Source organism: Protopterus annectens, chromosome 2.part0 (assembly GCF_019279795.1).
Source record: "Protopterus annectens isolate FY-2018-M chromosome 2.part0, PAN1.0, whole genome shotgun sequence".
Classification (NCBI taxonomy): Eukaryota; Metazoa; Chordata; order Ceratodontiformes; family Protopteridae; genus Protopterus; species Protopterus annectens.
The window spans coordinates 269243959-269264315 of NC_056728.1; the positions used below are offsets into that span (position 1 = coordinate 269243959).

Genomic DNA, 20357 nt, shown 5'->3' on the forward strand with positions numbered 1-20357 from the left:
AATGTCAGCTGCAGTCTCTGATAACTTATTGACGACTGTCTGAAGACTTGTAATGGAATTCTCAATTACTGGTAGAGTATTTTAAAAATCACAACAGCAGTGCTGTAAGAGGTATGCCATCTGGCACACTGTAATAAGCGTTCCAAATGTATACAGCCAGAAAATATTGGTGAACAACATGAAGAGGCAAATAAATTAGTAGACACAATTTTAAATGATTACCAGAATCTATTTCCATTGGTTTGTTTCAGATATATAACATTTCCATGCACCTTTAAGTAGTACAAAAGCGTAAACCAAATCTTCAGGTTCAAAATTTTGGTACTGAGCTGGTTACCCTAAATGGGTTATAGTACAAGAACGTAATGGGCACTGCCAATGTCCACTGAGTCTGAAATGACTTCCTGAAATAGTGAAATAAGAAGATGGAAACCTGATGAATTCAAAAAGGTCATTTGGATGTTCAAAGGGATAGACTGATACACAAACATGTAATGGCTCTTTTTTAACAGATACACATGCAGATAATCTATCAGCCTTTTTACTGCAATACTTTATAGGAAAAGTAAGTTACAGCAAGCCAGATAAAACATGCAGCTGTGAGCAGCGACTTTTCTTGGGTCTACTTGGGTGTACCTAAAATAGCCATTTGGATGCAGACGTGGCTACTGTTAAGTAAGCCAGTAGATGCTCTTGCAGGGTTTTTTGTTATAAAATCCAAGATGTAGGCAGCTTACATAGATCCTTATAAACAGCCTGTCTCAAACGGTTATGCATGTATTTATTTTGCCAAAAACGGCTGAGTCATCATTCTGAAGAAAAAATATATTTTCTCTGGCTACTACTAAAGGTAATTGCTGGGTTTTTAATAAAAATACAGTGTTAAATACTGACCTTTACTTCCACACAAAACAGAGTACTAAACTTGGCTTTTAGCAGTTTCTTTCAGTTGTGACTTCCAGTTAACAATCCATAGCACAAAATGACATTTTATTGTAAGGAGCAGAAGGGATTGGCAGTGTCCCATTTACAAAGCTTTGGTGAAATCTTAACAAATTGTTAAAATAAGACATTAATGGCAAATAGTTTAAAAGAGTCAGACCAAATTCACATGATTTATGTGTACATCTGCTTATGTATTGCATGGACCCATACATTCTCTGTCCCATCAAACTGTATTGTCTGGTTTTCAGATGTTTTAAACATTGCTGTTATACAATACATTTGCTGGGATTCTTCTAACAGCTATACAGTAATGTGTTTTACAATGCTCTTGAAAAGAAAAACTGCTTGTTTACTTTTAGATACTTTTACTGGACACCGTTTACAAAAGAATTTGGCATATTGTTTCATATTTGAATATTGCATCAGTTATATTTTCCTGCAGTCTGATTTGCTTTGGTAAAACAATCTACAGTAGTAAAAAAGTGCACAAACTGTGATATCAAAACAACTAAAATGAAATGTTCCTTAATCTGAATTCATTCAGGTATATTTTCTTTTTCAGGTTTTTACATAGATATTAATATTCTAATTACAATAATGTCAAGACAAACCATAAGCAACAGTATCTGGGATTATTAAGTCATGCTAAAAAAAGGTGCAATCATAAAACAAAGTCCAGGTGCATTTGCAGCTGTAATGGTGGATAAATTAGTCCATTTTATTGTTACTTTGGTATTAAATAACAGTTAAAAGTCTTTTTTTAGAAATAAAGCTATACATGGTGGGACTTTGTCCCAGGTTGTGTGTCCATTCAAATGAGTCCTGTCCCCATTCATAAATAAATAATTCTTTCCTGGTCCCTCTTCCATACGACGATCAATACCTTTTAACATCTTACTTGTTTTATTACTGCTTTTGGTTTTCCAGGACTGATTGAAAGTTGTTCAGAGGAAATCTTTGGTTTTGCTTAAGTGTCCATGACATTTAATCATGACTTTCTTTGCAGTTTAATTCCATCCAGTCAATCAGTTAATCCACTTCAATTGATTCAGTGCCTTCTGTTATAGGCTTGCACTCATTGGGTAACCTCTGGTGTCGACTCAGCTGGGTGGCCTGTGTGAAGCTCCTATCACACTTCTCGCACCTAGTGGAGGCAAGACAGAACATTGAGAACAGGGAGCTGCTCTTGGGAGGTGACAGGTCTTGTCTCATCCTGCCTAATGAAAAAAGACACTTAAAAGTGGCTGCAGATTTTACAAAGCTCAAGAGGTCTAATTGGTGGCTACTTCCAAGGCCTTGATGCCTGTGAAGGGATGGGGCCTGCCTGATTCAGAACGCTGGAATCTGTCAATAGGAAAGGGGAAGGTGATTTCTCCAGAGAGGCCTGTTCTGTTATAGCTCTGATCACTGTCAGTTCAAATAGATAAAGAACAAAAAGAGATTTTTAAGAGAGAGCCATCAAAGGAGAATCCTGTCTGCAGGTTTCTGTTTATACCTGCAAAGAGAAATTGATGACAAAATGAATCACTTTCTTTTGCTAATTCAAAGACAAGTACTGAGCTCTGGGAGGATGAATTTTCTTTTTCTTGTTTAGGACCATAATAAAACAATGTGAAGAATCAACGTCTCTGAAGTTATATTTTTTTGCAAAATTTGGCAATCCAAACAATGTGGCAGAGAACATAGCATGCTTGTGAAATGTTGTGCATGTAGAAGAAACCAAACAGATCAAGGATATGTGTCAGTAGAGTCATGTCTGGTTGTAAAAATAGAAAAGAACACCCAAGCAATAACAAAGGACAAACCTCAAGTATATTATAAATGTTTCACCTTAACCTACTAGCTTTTTGTGATGTTGAACCTTTAACTTATCCAGTAACACAGTGAAATAAAACAGCATCACAAAATCTTGTTTTTAAAATAACAAATACAGCCCAAATAAATGCTTAAGTCTGTTTCCCATCGTCTCTTATGTTTCTGTTTCAGGTGCAGGACATTGTGTCTTGGTGCTAATACACTTCATATAGGTAATAGCTCTGTAACAAAAATGAGCAATAAATAGCTGAAGCAAGAATAGTACATGAGTTTCTTTTAATGATGTAATTAGTTATGAGAATGCACATATGCACACAGTTACATATTATAAAAAGAAAGCAAGACACACACACACACACACACACACACACACACACACACACACACACACACACACACACACACACACACACACACACACAGACATATTTTGTGTGTCTCAGTTTATTGATATATTCGTTCCTACATTTTCCTTGTAAAACTTTTGAAAGCATAGTTCTGTGCTTTGAGTCTAAGAAGGTGACACTAAGTGTGTGTTTTCTTTTTCCTAAATTAAATCAATAGGACGTGTTAGCCTGTCCTTTTTAATGGGGTTGCTTTGTTTGTTTGTAAATTTATTTTGGGGGTGCAGAGAACTCTATGCATTTCAGCATTTTTAGAAGCTCAGCAAAACACTTATTTTGCAATCCTGATGGATATTAAAAGATGTTGATAAATGAAAATGGAAGGTGCAATTTTACAGAGGACAGGCAAACTTCTGCAATACATGTAATCTATACATGAATAACAAATTGGGCTCTAGTCAGTCATTTGGGGTGGCGGATGATCAAGCTTTCTTGCTTGCTGCACCTAGCAACCCTCACGAGAATAAGGGATACTGCCTCCTACAGTGTCTTTGACATGCTGTTCAAGCTGCGAGTGTCTAATTGTATCAGCTACATACTTGCCCGATAAGCTTTTTCTGTTTGTTTGAACAGCTAATACACAGTTGTATACAGTGTGCAGTCCAACAAGCAGGTGTTTCAATCCAGCAATGTCTAACTATAAGTGAGTTGTGCTGTGGTGTGATCAGATAAATCCCTGACTTACAGAATGTTGAGGTGGTTTTTCAGGAGTTGAATTCCAGTGTTATGCAAAACATTATTGGAGATTGCGGGGCTGGCATATTGATTAAGGTGTTTACCTCACAGACAAAAGGTATAGGGCTTGATTCTCATGTTTGAAAGAAATTCTTTAGACTTAAAATGACTCTGAAAGGCTGCTAACCTAGTACTTACCTATGAACTTATGAAGCTATGAAATGAATGAATGAATCAGTACAACAGCAGACAGGCACAGTAGATGGGGATTATGCGAGGAAAGAACATTGATGGGGGGGATCCTGTACTGAGATGTGAAGGGGATTTTTGGACTTGGAGTTCTTATATGTCATGTCAGGGAGAGAAGATAAGCCCAGACCTGTAATAATGTATGATAATCCTCATACTGTACTCTCCCCAAACATCAGAAAAAAATGAAAGAGTTACGGGGATGCCTGCATGTCTTCAAGGTGACAGAATTTTGGAGAAGAAAGGGCAGCATTAAATATCATGAAAAAAGCTGCGCTATATTCAGACTAAAATGCTAAATCATTGAAAGTCCCTATAAAACATTTTCATTGAGACATGGTAATATCAAAGATAATAGCCTATGTGTTGATTACTAATGTTTAATATCATGAACGCATAGCAGTTCAATAGCACCTATGGCTTCAGTATATAAACATGTTCCTGTTTTTAATATGAAACATTGACTTTCAAAAAGCTGATGAGATGAAAGAACAAAGGAAAAAAATGCCTAAAACTCAGAGGGGCAAAAAAAATCAATTTTAAGTGCTTTTTGCAAGGAAGGAGCTGTCCAACCTTATATATACAAACTCCCAGGTCACATTAACTCGAAGAAGGGAGAAATCTCCCTAAAGAGCGAAGCATTGCCACGCACATTTAGAAATCGCACCAGCAATGACTTCCCATAAGAAACAGTGTTGTACACTATGATGTTTGTCTTTTTTTTTCTGTGTGCTACTGATGCTTGAGCAGTTTCACCTTGAGCAACTGAAGGGGAACCATGGTCCCATTCACGATGTAAAACATCTGGGATCTGTGCATCAGTGTATTATATGCCACTTTTATTTCTATATACATTATTTTAAAAATGGTTCACTATTTAGACAATCTTAGCAGTTATTTCTTATAAATGTGAGTTAAAACCCCAGGGAGATAAAAACCTGGACATGTTAAAAGTCAGATTAGGTAAAATGACACCTAATTTTATTTTTAACACACCATTTTACAGTAAGTAAATTGAGATATCCATAAATAAATAAATAAATAAAATATGCATATTTGCTCATGTTCTGAGCTCTTCAGAAGTTGCATAGTGAAAAAAGGGAAAAGTAAACCAAGACTTTTTTTTTGTTGCAGGTCGTATAAGCATCTGATCGAACTGTATGCACTGGGTTTTGTCAGAAGGTGCAGCCCCCATCAGCACTGAGAAACTATATCTTAGTGAATCATACAGACATGAGCAACTTTCCCACCCAACTTTATTTGGGTAACCATGTAGCTGTGTCACCGCACAAGGACCACTTTCAAACATGTCTCAGTCCAAATAAGTGCTCAAATATGAATGAAATAAATTCATGGAATGTAAGCAATAACATTCATAAGCATACAGTCAAAAAAGTAGAACTGCATAAGAAGGGCATGTTCTTATTTAGGAGAAATCAGGAATTAAAACAGAACAGCAATGCAGAGAGCAAAGTTCTCTTGAAGCCCTTTTGGCATTTTGAAACTCTTTAATCTGAATTTGAAAGTAAAAAAAAAAAAAAACAGGACATAATAAAATGTCAGACTCATTTTTCACCTAAAATGTGATTTTTTTGCCAGATGTGTTCTCAGTACCACCACACCGATGTTACTACATAACACACATATTAACCTGACATCATTGTACCCTACTCCAGGGTAGGGCAATTTCAGAGTTAGTATATATTTCCATATAACTGCACTTTAATTCTCGCTGTTCCTAGGATTATATTTATGGATATCAAAGGTGTCAGCAACCTGGCTAGGGCCTCCATATCCACTCATTCTGGACACAACTGTCTTCCCAGGTGTAACTATGCACAATTCACTTGACAGAGGCAGGAAACCATTGACTAATTTAGCAGTCATGACGCAGCTAGCTTTAATGTCATTCACAGACTGGATGCTATGCCTTAGTGAACTGAGCCCTGAGATATGCTACACTGGTCTTCCAGTTATTAGGCCAACTTACAATCCCAATGATAAAGAAAACATTGATTTCCATTCTGGATTCAGATATGACCATATGCAGAAGGGCTCATCAGATAAGGTTGATATAGTTACAATATAGATGTGATATAGGTGCAAACCATGTATACTCATTAAATGCCTGCCTCCTTGAGCTGCAGCAGAAATTATGCTACTTATTTAAACCTTCCTTTTCACCTCTGTAACTGAATTTGATTCCGAGGCAATAACTGGTTTCACTTGATGATAGGAGTAGTGTCGCAATTGTATTGCCGATAACCATTGAATTCAGCATGGGGCAGAAGGTAGTTGATTCAGATGGTAACATACATGATGTCAAGATGCTCTGTCCATTTGGGATATAGTAATAAATCCCTGGCATATGAGGATAGAATATATGATGCTTCTGGGTTGCTGTGCTCCTTTAGTCCACTGACCCTTTCCAACCCACCAACTGCCACAACATTCCAAGCCGCAGAGAGTAGTTTTGGGGGCATTAAAAGTTTGGAACAACTGAAGCAAAACCAAGATGCTGATGGTCAGCTGGAAAGGAATGTAAAGTGGCAAAAAAAAAAAAGTTTGACAGGTTCCAATCTCTCATTGATCATATGCAATCACTTACTGACAGCTGTAAACTGTCAGACTGTTCTGGGGGTTTTTTTTTCTTCTTTTTTAAGGTAGTTTGACGGTTAGTTTGCAAGTGTTTATCAGTAATTATGACTATGTTATCACTGACAAAAGAACATGAATTATGTTTGAAGAATGTCATTCTTTCATTATACATAAAAGGGGGATCAGAAACTTTTGTTGATGTGTCTTTTCATAGAGGAGTGGAAAAGCCCATTCACGTTACCGAAAATCAACTGTTTGAAACGTATAGCCTTTTTTACTATGAGATCACTGTACAGTGGGGATCAGGGAATATTCCCCTCCCTCACTGTAGTGCAATCTCAGAACTGCATATATAATTAGCAGGGGCACTGCTTTTTATGTTTTTTTTTCTGTCCATTGTGGATTGATGTTGTGGTGTCAATCCTTTTTAGATTGATATTGTCTGTTTTGTTAAGTTTCCACAAAAAGGAATAAAACATTCTACATGTGCATCAAGGCCAGCTGCAACACATGGGCTAGCGGAGAGGTTTATACATACCTTTAAGGCAGGTAAGAAAAGAATGTTGAGTATTACTTTAGAAAGTGAAGATAAAGTGTTTCACTTTGTTTGAAGTGGAACAACTCCAAATTGCACTGCTGGTAAGACATCTGCTGAACTGTTTTTAAGCATACGTATCAGAACTGTAAGGCAGCTGGTAAATACAAACCCCAGTGGGAGTGTTTGAAGAAAAGAGTACTTGCAAAATTTGGTTTACTATCAAAATTTAGATCGGCACTTATGCAGAGCTTGGCAGGTCGAAAAGATGTTTTCAAGTTTTTGTAATGCCAATTCAGAAAATGTTTGATTTCACATTAGCGAGTGGTAGTGTGCATTCACTAATCTGGAATTAATGTTCTAATAACAGATAGTACTACAGTAGGGAATGGGAAATGTACCCTTTTCTCATTGTAGGACAATCTTTCTGAGGTGGAATATATAATATGCAGGGGGTATGGGGGGGTGCAGGGTGGTTTGCCCCCCTGCAAAAACATCATCAGTAGCACTGAATTTCGACACTGGAACTTCCGCTGTTCAAATGTCAGTTCTGTGTTACCATTTCTGAAATTCTGGTAATTAGTTATTACCAATTTCTGCAAACCAGTTTGATCAAAAGGTGGAAAACTATTTTGACTTTCCACATTTTGATAGTAAACTGCATAATTCCACCAAGGAAAACAGGCAAAAGACAGATTTTTCATTAAAGGATATTCAACATATATCTTTGATAGCAGTGGGAAGATTTAACCTGGATTCCAGGAAATATTGTAGCTAAAAACAGGGCAAAGGCCACACCAAGTCCAAGAACTAATTCAGGAGATACTCTGACCATTTGAGACATAGGTTAGCTATGATTCTGGACAATATTACTCTCGCTGGACAATGATAGTGCTGATGTGCCAAATAAAGAGCACAAGTCTCTTTCAGATACTGACTTGTTCTACACAATGGTAGATCAAGGACTAACCCACACTTTCAAAATTACAAAAGTCATAAAGACTTCAACAATGACCTTAGTGTCATACTGACCAGTACTGTCTCTGGCAGTGGTGCTACTTGAATGGATTGCTTGTGCTCATTTCCCTAGAAGATTCCTCATACATATGCTTTGTCTGTGGGCACTGAAATGCCATTTTACCCTGATAATTTACAAAGTACCCATGCACAATGAACTCATGTTTAGTTCTGATAATCTTGATAAAATGGCATTAAGCATGTCTGCTTCTAGAAGCAATAATCTGAAAAGTATGCCCAAAGTTGTGTTAGCAATTTTGTAAATGGGACTCACATGTTCATTACGTTAGCCTCTAGTCTTTTTCTTTATGAAAATCTCTTTTAAAGTGATAGTTTAGTTTTAAAGTGTTTTTTCTAATGTTACTAATTTATTTGTTATTGCTGTGTGATCTTAAACTATTTTCATTTGTCCTTACATGCATGTTATTGTTTCTGCCTCATTCTGCATTAGTGCAGTACTTTCATTAGTTTAGTATCGCTTAAGCTTTTTATATGGAAAACAGAGTCTCTTTCAGTTTAACTCCTCCAAGCATTTTGCATTTCTAATACCATGACGGGAATGGACCCCATTTTTAAGTGTACCATCATTGTGGGAAAAGACTAGGTAAGTGTCCTAATACTAAGTCTTGTGGTACCCCTTTTAGTAAACCTTGGCCTTTTTCTAATGAATTTTCCTATTTTGTTGTCTTTGAAAAGCTGCAGTAGTGCAGCGGTTAGCGTTGTTGCCTCACAGCAAGAGGTTCTCCCGTTCAATTCTCGGCTGGAGCACCTTCTGTGTGGAGTCTGCATGTCCTCCCCATGGTCAAGTGACGTTTAAAGACATGCAGGTAGGTGCATGCGTGAATGGATGTGCCTTCTTTGAAAGTTGGGCGTCGGGCTGGCAACTCGTCACTGTAAAAAAATCCACTGCCAATCATTAGCAGACTGGAGTTCCGATGTGGCAACCCCTAACCGGGAAAAGCCAAAAGACATCACTGTTGGCTTTGTCTTATTCTTTAACACATTTTCAGTTCAGCTAATAATTTAATTAGTATTTTCAGTTGTAGTAAATAATCCAATAATCTTCCATGACTAAAACAGTCATATGCATTTTTAGTATCAAGGTAAATGATGCCTGTCTGTAAAAAAACTGACTTTATGGCTTGTGGTCTACTTCCCATTAATTTGATTATCATATGCTGTAATGCTCATTTTTCTTTTTAAACATGTTGGTTAAACTAATATTCCTTTAACTTTAGACTCTGGTACCTTGCTTCTACATGGAAAAAGGCTAACTGTCCTTGAGGGCATTCATCTAACTTCTTACTTTTCTCTTGATAAATAGAAGCAACAAATTCATGCTTCCAATCATTAAGGAGGCTATTAGCACTCAGATGATCCTTAAACAGATTGGTCTGGACATCCACAGCTTCACACCTGAATTAATTTAGGTCTCTGTTCCAGTGTCCCTTGCCATATATTCAGTGTTCTAGGTTTTAGAGAATGGCATCATAGGTTATATTGTATTTCACTGAATGATTTCACTTATTCAGTCTATTTGCTCTCTGGCATGGGAGTTTGAAAATGGTACTGTAATGATCTGTGAATGCTTCTGCAATCTGATCAGCTGTTGAAATATCTTCTATCAGTTATATGCTAAATTGCAGTACAGCTTCCCCATTATTTATTTAAAACAAATATTGTGCCTTTTGTTCATAGACCCATATCAAGTTAATGTCTTGTGTTAATCCAATAAGTATACATTTTATTCCTTATAAAGTTCAGTGAATGGAAAATGAAATGAAGGACACTGACAGGCTCAGATGAAGGTACACCTCTCAAATGTCCAGATTTTTGTAGAATGTCCAGATTTTTGCCTCATACTTTTGTTCTTCTTCATACAATGTGTGGTTTTCTGACAAATAACTGAGGATTGGAGTCACTGAATAATAATAGATATTTGAGTGCCAGACTTTATATCCATCAGAAAATACATGGTAATAAAAAACCTACTATTCTATCAACTTTTTAAGTTTATAAGAGCAACATTTAAAATTTGTCCCTGTTTTCAGGTCTTTGTCCTCACGTGATGATATGAGTATTGCCAGCTATGCCAGGAGAGGTAGGGCACTGGATGTGTAACATATGCATGCATAGCTAGCTAGCTAGAGTTTTGTAAATAATTCTATGCAATTTGCATATCAAACTGATTTGTACAGGTGCTTGTGTTGAAAATGTATTTGTCAAGCTGCTTGTGTTAAAAATGTACCAACAGTGGATTTTTCTAGACAGAAAAAAGAAATACACCTGTATGTCAGACTGTAGTATAACTGTTGAAATTAATATTCTAACAGAGGATACTGGGAATGAAAAGGTTAAGTTCAGCCCCAGCTAATTTTTAGAAAACTATCTTGAAATTAAATTACTTAATTTAGGCCATAACGATTGTATCTCACAGGTCTCAATGCAGCCAGAGGCAAAAAGTCTGTACTAGGAAGCCTTCTGTATTGTCCTTGGATGAAATCTAATTGCTACTCTGGAAGGGTGGAAGTTTGAAATTGTTTTATGACTTCCAGAAGCTGCAGCAGATCTTAGCAAACTCTAGGTGTGTAAGGTAAAATATATGTGCAAGATTCTGGTTCAGTTTCTAGTAAAGGGGGTAGCATGGGAAGCAGAAGTCAGATGAACGGATGTATGTGATGTCATTCTGTAATCCAGCACAAAAATGATGTTTTAATACTAGATGAGACTGAAGTCTTAGAGCAGTCTGTTTTTGTAACCTGACATAGAAGGATCACTCACCTATTTCATCTTGTCTTGCTTTAGCAAGTAACCAGATAATAGTAATTCTTGAGATCCATCAGGAAAATACAGTGAGATTAGTTAAGCACTTTTTTCTGTATCTGTGTGAATCAATTCATCTGTGTTATGTTAATATTTCCTGTGATTGAAACTCTGGTGTTTATTGCAAATAGATATTTAGTATTTTCATGTTCTTTTATTATTTATTATTAAATATATTTAAACTTTTCATTATGGCTGGTCTTTTAGAGAATATTTTAACCTTTGACAGTACTTATATTTATTTGGTGACACTGTGGTTTCTTCTGAAAATCTTGCTGTTTAGTCAACATTAGCATTTGTATCAGTATTAATTTTAGTCGGTATAATTGAGTACTTTTGCAAGAGCCTTAGAGTAGCTGGCTTTGGAGTGTTCTGGTGGCAGTATCTACCTTTTTGTCTGGGCAGAGGGGCACAGCTAGTAAATCTCTGCCAGCTATTCCCAGGTGTGTATATGTGTATGTGTGTATGTGTGTGTGTGTGTGTGTGTGTGTGTGTGTGTGTGTGAAAATCAAATCTCAAAAGAGTGTGTGTCAGCTATTTGGAGCAGGGACACAAAGCACTGGTTTCACAGAGAGAGTGGTAGAGGACTTGGCTTGGATCACTTGGCTGAGGACTCAACTCTACAGCTGTGCCAGTGGGGAGTCTTATTGGCAGCCTGGAGAGAGACACAGGGAAACCCAGACCCTGGACTGAGTGTGTTCCCTGTGTGCTCTTAAGGGAAATTGTACTTGGTGCAGAGAGATGCATCTGGAAATACTATGTGTACCTACCTATCTTTGTTTCAAGTGAAAGTCCCTCACCAGTGTCAGTGGTGAGGATTCAGGCTCTTTGATTACTGGCCCACAGGTGTGACATCACACCTACATTATTTTTTACTTTGTACAGATTTCTTGTGTTTAGAGGTTGAGTGGTATGGATGAAGTCATGGCAGGAATGATTATCATTTTGGGTGAGTTAGGGAAGAAATGGCTTCTGAGGATACTCATGACGGTATTGAGAAGTATATTCCAGATGACTACAGAACAGGCATTCTAGTATCAGTGTACAAGATCACAGCTGCAGGCAGTACAGTGGAATCAACCATATGTCACATTGTATGAAAGTGTGGCAGTGGGTACACAGAGTAGTAGAAAGTGAGATGGAAGATGAGCAGTTAGAAAGCAGATTTGGATGCATTACAGCTGATCCGATGTTTGCAATGAGACAAACACTGTAGAAGAATCTGGGGATGAAGGAAAAAGTCCAACTGGTCATTCCTAGACTTGGAGGAAGCATTAACAAGGTCTCAAGAAAGATGGTTTGGGTAGTTCTTTTGTTGGTTTTTCACACAGCCATAGCTAACCTCTCTAGTATCTAGTGCAGTTCCCTAATCTGGAACCACCCAACTCTAATATGAAGAGCAAAGAGAAGAAATAAGTTTGCTGTCTGAGTTCAAGATCAAGACCACAGGAAAATAATAATAATAATAATCATCAGAAGAAGAAGAAGAAGACTTCATATATTGTGCATGAAACTGCAGCAAGGCACTTACAGTATTGTCATTTATTTCTAAATGCCAGTAGTAGTACCACCCATTCAGTAGCTGTCAGCCCTACCCCCTAAAACCTTGTGCCCAGGACAGCCACCAATTTCACCCCACCCTAGCTAAGCTTCTAATTCAAAGTCCCAGAAACATTAATAGAATTAGTGCAGATTATATACAAAGACCCGATGTCACAGGTACAAACAGTGTATGGGCTCTTAAAGGGGCTCCCAGTAAGAGTGGGTGTGTATCAGAATTCAGTGCTAAGCTCACTTCTAATCTTACTGATGAGGGACTGTATCAGTAAACAGGTTGGAGGGGACAGATTGATAAAGCTGCTGCATGCACATGATGTGGGTTACAAGCAGACTCTGAACAGGAACTGCAGCAAGTGATAAGGAGTGGAATGGGGCATGACATGAAAATGAGCACAGTCATGACAGTGGTCATGGCAGCAAAAGGGGGGGGGGCATTAGAAGCAAAAACTGAGAGTGAAGGGCAAATAGTCAAACAGGTAAGGAGGTTCAAGTATCTTGGAGGTATAACTGAAGGGAAGGGAAGTCTGACTGAAGAGGCCAAAGTTAGAATGAGAAGTGCTGCAGCCAAGAGATGTAGTGACGGCTGACATGACACCCCAACACCATGGAAACATGAGAACAAGATGGCTGTGGATAATAGTGATGATGCTGATGTACAGAGTTGTGGAGGCAGACCTGTGACAAGAAGTAACATTGTGGAAAACCAGGAGGCAGTGTTGAGCAGTACATTAGAAATTACATGAGCTGTTCAGTAACAGAAGGGGTGTGAAATGGATATCCACATATTGATTATATTGGCCTAAGGTAGTGAAGGCATGAGGGAGTTAAAATAATGGCAGCAATTTTTTTTAACAGAACTCAGTTGGCAAATTTACAAATAGATAGGGTGCGCTGTTTTATCAGTATGGAAAATGAAATTATGGTTGCCTGTTACCTGAATCCTCCACATTGTTTATTGTTTTCACAAATAATTAAAATAGCAGTGCTGGAAAAATTAGAATGCCACTCAGCATGAAATGATACAGCTAGCAAATGTTTACAAATGGGGGGACATCAAGTTAGATTGTATAGTAATTTAAAATGCTTTGCAAAGTGAAGTAATTTCTAATTGAACTAATAAAGTTAAAAGAACTATGAAATTTGACCATTAGAGTTAGGCTTTGGTGAGAATGTAGCAACCAGACTCTGAAACCTCTGGAAACATAAGAGAGTATTAACAAGCTTGAGGTCATTGGAAAGGCTCCCCCTTGAACCAAAGTGAAGAACATTTAAGGGAATCTTACCAGAACTCATAGTCAAACATTCTAAAGTCTACAAAAATACAGAGTTCAGAGGATGCACAGTTCTTGGTCCACTAACAAAGTTAGAAGTACAAAAAAAGTGGGTTATTGAGAAAATACAGGTTATTCGTTACTAAAAAACTAAAAGCACAAATGGTCATCAAGAAATACAAATAATATTAAAGAAGGAAAACATAAGACCTTAACATATAATTACCAACACAGGAAAGCACTTAGAAATTTACCTAAATATACAGCTGTAAAATTAATAATAGGACAGGGATGCTATTAGTAAATAGTAAACTAACGTCTAATTTAAATAAAATTGTTAAATAATTTACCATATGCTATGGAGAAGAGGTTATGATAGTCAATGGTTACAGAAGGATAATTATAATGAATATAGCAACCACTATTCACTCTAACAGAAAAGTGAACCTATCATAAGTTATGAAAACAAAAACAAATATATACATATAAGCATTTCAGATTAGTATGTGCATGTATTATGAGCATCAATTGCTATAGTATTACATAAACCTTTAAAGATCAAGTAAGTTGTTTCTGACTGTAAAGTTATTTGACTGTTACCACATTTATAAAGGAAATCACAGAAAACATGAAACTACTACAGAGAATTAATAAGTCTAAAATCTATAACAAGAAAATTATGAACAGTTTCATCATTTATTCATTCTCTGCTTACCTGTTTAATGGAGCCCAGGACCAGAAGGAGATGAAACTTTCTGCAGGCCTCCGTGATAGTAAAGAAGAGAATGTAATACTAGACTAGGTGGTAGGCCATTACAGCATGTCTTTGAGATGTGGGTAAAATTCACACAAGTGCAGAACACAGACAAGATGTGCAATGTCCACACAGAAAACGCCCCAGCTGAGAAGCAGACTTGAAGATGACATTGTGAAGCAGCAATGCTAAGCCCTCCTGTACCACTGTGCCACCTAAGTTTCATCTTACAGAAGATAAATGAGATCATAACATAAGTGAATGACATAAGGAATTATGATAACAGGAAAAAGCAATTTATTGTGACTAGTGTCTTTTATTTTTATGAAAATGACTCAGAAAAGGAGCAAGAGACCTACATTTTAGTACCTTTAATATAAATGGTGCATTAAATAGTCCCTAGGTGTTTGTTACCTAAGGTTCCCTTCCATAATCTATATCTTTACAAAGACAGAGATCTGTTATTTAAAGGCCAGGTGGACAAGGCAGAGGGACCAATAAAAAGTTCTAAAGTGAGTAACCATGTGCTGACCCATATAACATTGAAAGGCAGAGTTTGCTTTAATTTTGAAATACTTGTTTTAGTGGGGGTGATAGAATTTTAAAAAGCCATAGCTGTTTGCTTAAGGTCTGTTTTTATGAATGTCTCTGGCACATATAAAAAAAAGCGTGTAGAAAGAAGTCACTCACAGACCTCGAAAAGAACCTTGAAATGATTCCACAATTGTTCCTGTCACATCCAGAGTGAGACAGTTAGAGGGATTATCTTCACATAGGTTCATAGGTTCACAGAATACAAAAAGCTGTTTAGGCAGAGACAACTATCACAACTGGCTCAGTTCTAAAGTTCATATATTTGCTGTTATATATTAACAGTTTTCCTAATGAGCCATATTTATTTTTAGTTCATTTTTGAGGTAGCACCCATCTTGTATGTACCGATTTACCATCACAGCTAACAATTGGGGTGCTGATCATAATCAATTTATTATGCATTTGTGAAATGAATAACAAGAAGTTTACCTTGTAAGCAAAACTTGAGAGATAAATGAGATGTAAAAGAATCCATTTCAAGAATACATAAAACGAAGTTATGATTGGAGACTTCTTTATATCACATTATAACACCCACTGATTTTTTTTCTTAGGTGGGAAGTGTTTTTATTCAAGATATTTTTTTTTAAACAAGAAACATCGTTATTAAATTAAAACTTTTGACATAGGCAATCATGCATTTATATAAATGAAAACAAACCATACTGACATAATCCCAGTTGCAAGCATTTTATATCACGAACCATATTGACATAATTTTAGTTGCAAACACTTTGTTCTGTCACACTTTTTTGTTTGCTGTTGGTGTGTATAACAGTTTTCAAAGCTGTCAGAACATTTCCTATAAGGTTCTATTGTAGCCAGAGCTGAATCCAGCACTAGGCAACCAAGGCAGTTGCCTAGGTCCCACTGGCTTTGAGGGGGCCTCTGTTGGATGGGATGGGGCCTGTTTGCAGAAGGACTGTCACACTTACTCTTTCCGTGTGTGTGTGTGTGTGTGTGTGTGTGTGTGTGTGTGTGTGTGTGTGTGTGCGTGTGTGTGTGTGCGTGTGTGTGTGTGTGTGTGTGTATAATGCTCCCAAATAGGAATATCTAGTGGTTAATTAATTTGTTCAGACTCAAACCCTGTACCTTAAGTACAGAAAGCAAGAACCTGAATCCTCTACCCCAACCGCCAAGATGTTAAAAAAATTGAGTTTCAAGGAGATGAGTGCATAACTCTCAACAGTTCAGATTTTTGTAGAATGTCCAGATTTTTTCCCTCAGATTTTAGGTCTGTAACTTATAAAAGTTGGTTTTCTGGCAAATCAGTGAGGACTGAATTCATGAAATAATGACATCCATTTAAATTTCAGTCTTCATATCCTTCAGAAAATGCATGGTAAAACAAAATCTTTTCTTCTAGCAACTTTCTAAGATTATACAAGCAATATTTTGAATTGGTCCCTAGTTGGGGTCTTTGTTCTCCCATTAATTTTGGCTTTTTCAGATTTCTTGTGCTACAAGGTTGAGAGGTATGGCTGTGTGTCAAGTGCATTTTGCAAGAAATTGAGTGTGAAGTGTATTATATAAGGAACTGAGAGCTTCAAGGGAAGAGAAGTTTAGTGCTGCTCATGCTAAATCTGTTTACAATATGCAACTACTGTTTAGCAAATGGTATCACTATTGTGCTAAAGATTTTAAAAGCTTTGTTAGTAGCACAACAGGTGTCATACTTGTTTTTGATGCAGAAGGGTGTGGGTTCTACTCCCATAGCAAGTACATGGATTGCTTACACTGTGTAGTAATTTAAGGGTGGGGTAGGGTGCTGCAGGCCTGATTGTGCCTTCCTTTGGAGGAGATGCCTAGTAACTATGAACCTGTTATCAGTTTGCCATCCATTCCCTTACTGCAGTTTTACCAACTTACCATTTACTTAATATAACATAAGCAATTTATTAAGGGCAACAGGCACAGAGTTTGCAGATGAAACACTGAAATATAAAGTTGTTTCCCAGCAGCAACCTCTTCATTAGTTACAGATATGTAATATGGAATTATTCAGATGATTTATACTTCTGTAGAGATTGTGCATATTGACTGATATTGGTGGATTGTAATGACAGATGTTTGAATAGACTTTTATTGATGAAATGTTCTGAATTGGGCAGTTTAATCATTATTGGTTCATACATTTTGTTTCATTAGTTACTGGAAAAAATGTTCAAAACTACAAATGTAAAATATGCTCTAACAAGTGGTGCCATATTATACAAGGAATATAACTTAATACAATCAGGAAGGTGAATCAAAGAACACATGCATGTATGCATAGTCCTAAAAATGAGTGCAAGGGGCCTATGATTTGAAAACAGCCTAAAGGTAAACTTTATTTGCCACTGGCCAGATGCATTTTCTTTGAATGTGGGTTTCAAGGGCAGAGAAGTTTTAATACTAAGTCTACTTTCATTGTGAGACAGCATTGCTTTGTTTAGCAAATGCCTGTCAGTGTCTGTGCCATAAAATTTGAAAAAAAAGTTTTAATTTAAATTAAATCCAAATAATCATTGTAGAAGTAAAGCAGAAAGCAGTATGCACACTGAGAAGTTTAAATAGTGTTTATGCTAACTGGGAGAAATGGCCAAGTAATGGGACTCTGAAATGGTTGAGGGGAGGCATGTATGGGGTGGGGGTCCCGATGCATTACCCTGCCTTGGGCTCTGTTTGACCATGATCCAGCTCAGGATGTAGCTGCTGTCTGTATGACAGTACAAGGCTCACTGATAACATAATTCATACATAAGAAACTAACTGTAATAATTTTCCCTAGTATTGTAGCATAGTCATAGCACTGTACTATGTATTAGAAGAGTTTTCCTGCTGTAATTTCACAGGACAGGTTATGTTATAACGTGTCATCCAATCTGAGAATGCATAACAAACTAAGGTTATGTCTAGTGACCTGGTCATATTTCTTTGTAATAATGCCTCAGTGTTTTACCAGTTAAAAAAATGTTTGCAGTGCAAACAACTTTGTCTGCACCACGAGTAACTCACAAAAGGTGGCAGTACCTGTGTTGTCTTTCTTTTTCAAGGAAGTATTCTTTTGGGCAATATTTCATTCCATTGGTTGGTAGTTATTGTTGGGTGTATGGTTTTCATTTTGTGTCCTTCGGTTTCTGTTAATTTAAAGGAAAAATAAGAACATTTCTTTTTTTTTTCCTTTGTCATTGTCCTCCATGTTTGTGGATCAAACCATTTTTGTTTTTACCTTAAAAAATATTTTTTTTCCAATTTTTGTTTTAGTTAATCTATTAACATTTATTCCACTTTAGTTTAGCATCCTATTTTTTATCCATTGTCTAGCATATGTTTCTCCATTGCACGTCACCAGGTGTTGTATGATTGGCTATTTTTTCTGCAGGTGGGAGTAACTGCTTTCAGCAGGATCTCCCTGACTGGAGAAAACACTTGTAAATAATATTACTTCAGCATGCTTTAAAGATAATAAAATAATAACTTAGGAAATTTATTTGAATTCCTTCTTATTTCGTTCCCACATAGTATAGACATTTCCTTAGCTATATTGTCACTATACAGGCAAGATATGCCAAAGTATTTATTTATAGTTACAAAAAAAGAAAAGAAGAAAAATGAATATATAAAGCTTATATTTATTATTATAAGTTTAGTTTTATAAGCAGTTTAATACAATTTATTTTTAAGTTAGGCAATTTTATAATCCCCAGCCCAATTTTAGCATATATATATATATATATATATATATATATATATATATATATATTTCAGTTGTGCAGTAGAATATATTTTTTAAGAAATGGTTCATAAAGATTGCATGTAGTGCAAAGTAGATTTGTAGACTTTGATATGTAATGCGGCAGGTTTGATTCTGGAAAAGGGGTATTTAAATACGTTTAAGTAGACCTTATTTAATAGCAATTGGAAGTTCTATTTGCTTACAGCAGGCCATTAATATTTTTAATTATTTGTTTTTTGTTTTGTATATAAAATTGTAACTCCTGTTATACACACACACACACACACACACACACACACACACACAAAAACAAAAAGTATAAAAAGTTCTTTTGACACTCATTTCACAAGTTAAAGTATAGTTATTTAAGTTAATTATATATTCAGGTATGTAAATTAATAACTAATTACATATTTATTAGTTATTTTGTTTGATTTATTTACAGGATCATATCTTTATTGGGGGATCTAAAAAACAGAAGTGGAACTATATTGTGGAGGACGTGCATGTATTTTCAAGGAATGGCCAACAAAAGGTACAGAGCATTTGCAGAACTGGGTCAAATTAATACAAAGAGGAGTGGTTATCAAATAGCATGTTGAAAATCAGTTGACAAAGGATCAGCTCCTAAAAGAGTGAAGCAGAGAGTAAGGAAGGATCAGCTGCATCAGTCAAAAGAGATGCTTTAATTCCATCCCCTGCAGGTATGGAGATAATTAGAGACGCTCAAGTCTGGGGAGATAGACAGTTTTACCAGATAAATGAACACTTGCAGGCATTTATAGATGTTTTGAATGAAGAATGTAGGTCAATGCTTTTCAATTTAGTAGTAGACAAGGATATGTGTTCTAAATCAGAGGCTCATTTAGACTAGGTCACTGGAAATCTGAAAAATACTACTTCAGGTAACAGTGATTTTTTTCACATTTGCCTTTAAACAGAGAAGTCTTAAGTATTAGTTCTATCCAAGCAGATAAGCAGGTTAATTATACAAAATGACTTATGTTGTTGTTCTTCTTCTTCTTTCGGCTTTTCCCAGTTAGGGGTCGCCACAGCGGAACTCCGGTTCGCTAATGATTGGCAGTAGATTTTTTACGGGTGCCAGCTCGATGCCCAACCTTCAACGAAGGCACACCCATTCTATGCATGTCTTTCAAACACCACTCGACTACAGGGAGGACATGCAGACTCCACACAGAAGGCGCTCCAGCCGAGAATCGAATGGGAGAACCTCTTGCTGTGAGGCAACAAGGCTACCACTGCCCCACCATGGCTTAACAAACAAAATGACTTATATGTAACCATAATCCTGGTCAACACAGGGCAGCAACTACATCACATATTCGGTGAATGAAAAAATGTGTTGCGAGGCCTATATAGATAAATTTGATGGTATTGA

At 36.6% G+C, this 20357-nt stretch overlaps 1 protein-coding gene across 2 annotated transcripts in view; it reads right to left on the reverse strand.

Moving 5' to 3' along the window:
- Positions 1 to 973: 973 nt before the first annotated feature.
- PRDM6 (PR/SET domain 6) overlaps positions 974 to 20357 on the reverse strand; it is a 562442-nt gene continuing 543058 nt past the window's right edge. For both annotated transcript variants that reach the window (XM_044060752.1, XM_044060751.1), the window contains one exon: positions 974 to 2089. In XM_044060752.1, coding sequence (XP_043916687.1) covers positions 1975 to 2089 — 115 coding nt within the window. In that variant the 3' untranslated portion in view covers positions 974 to 1974. The remainder of the gene's footprint in view (positions 2090 to 20357) is intronic.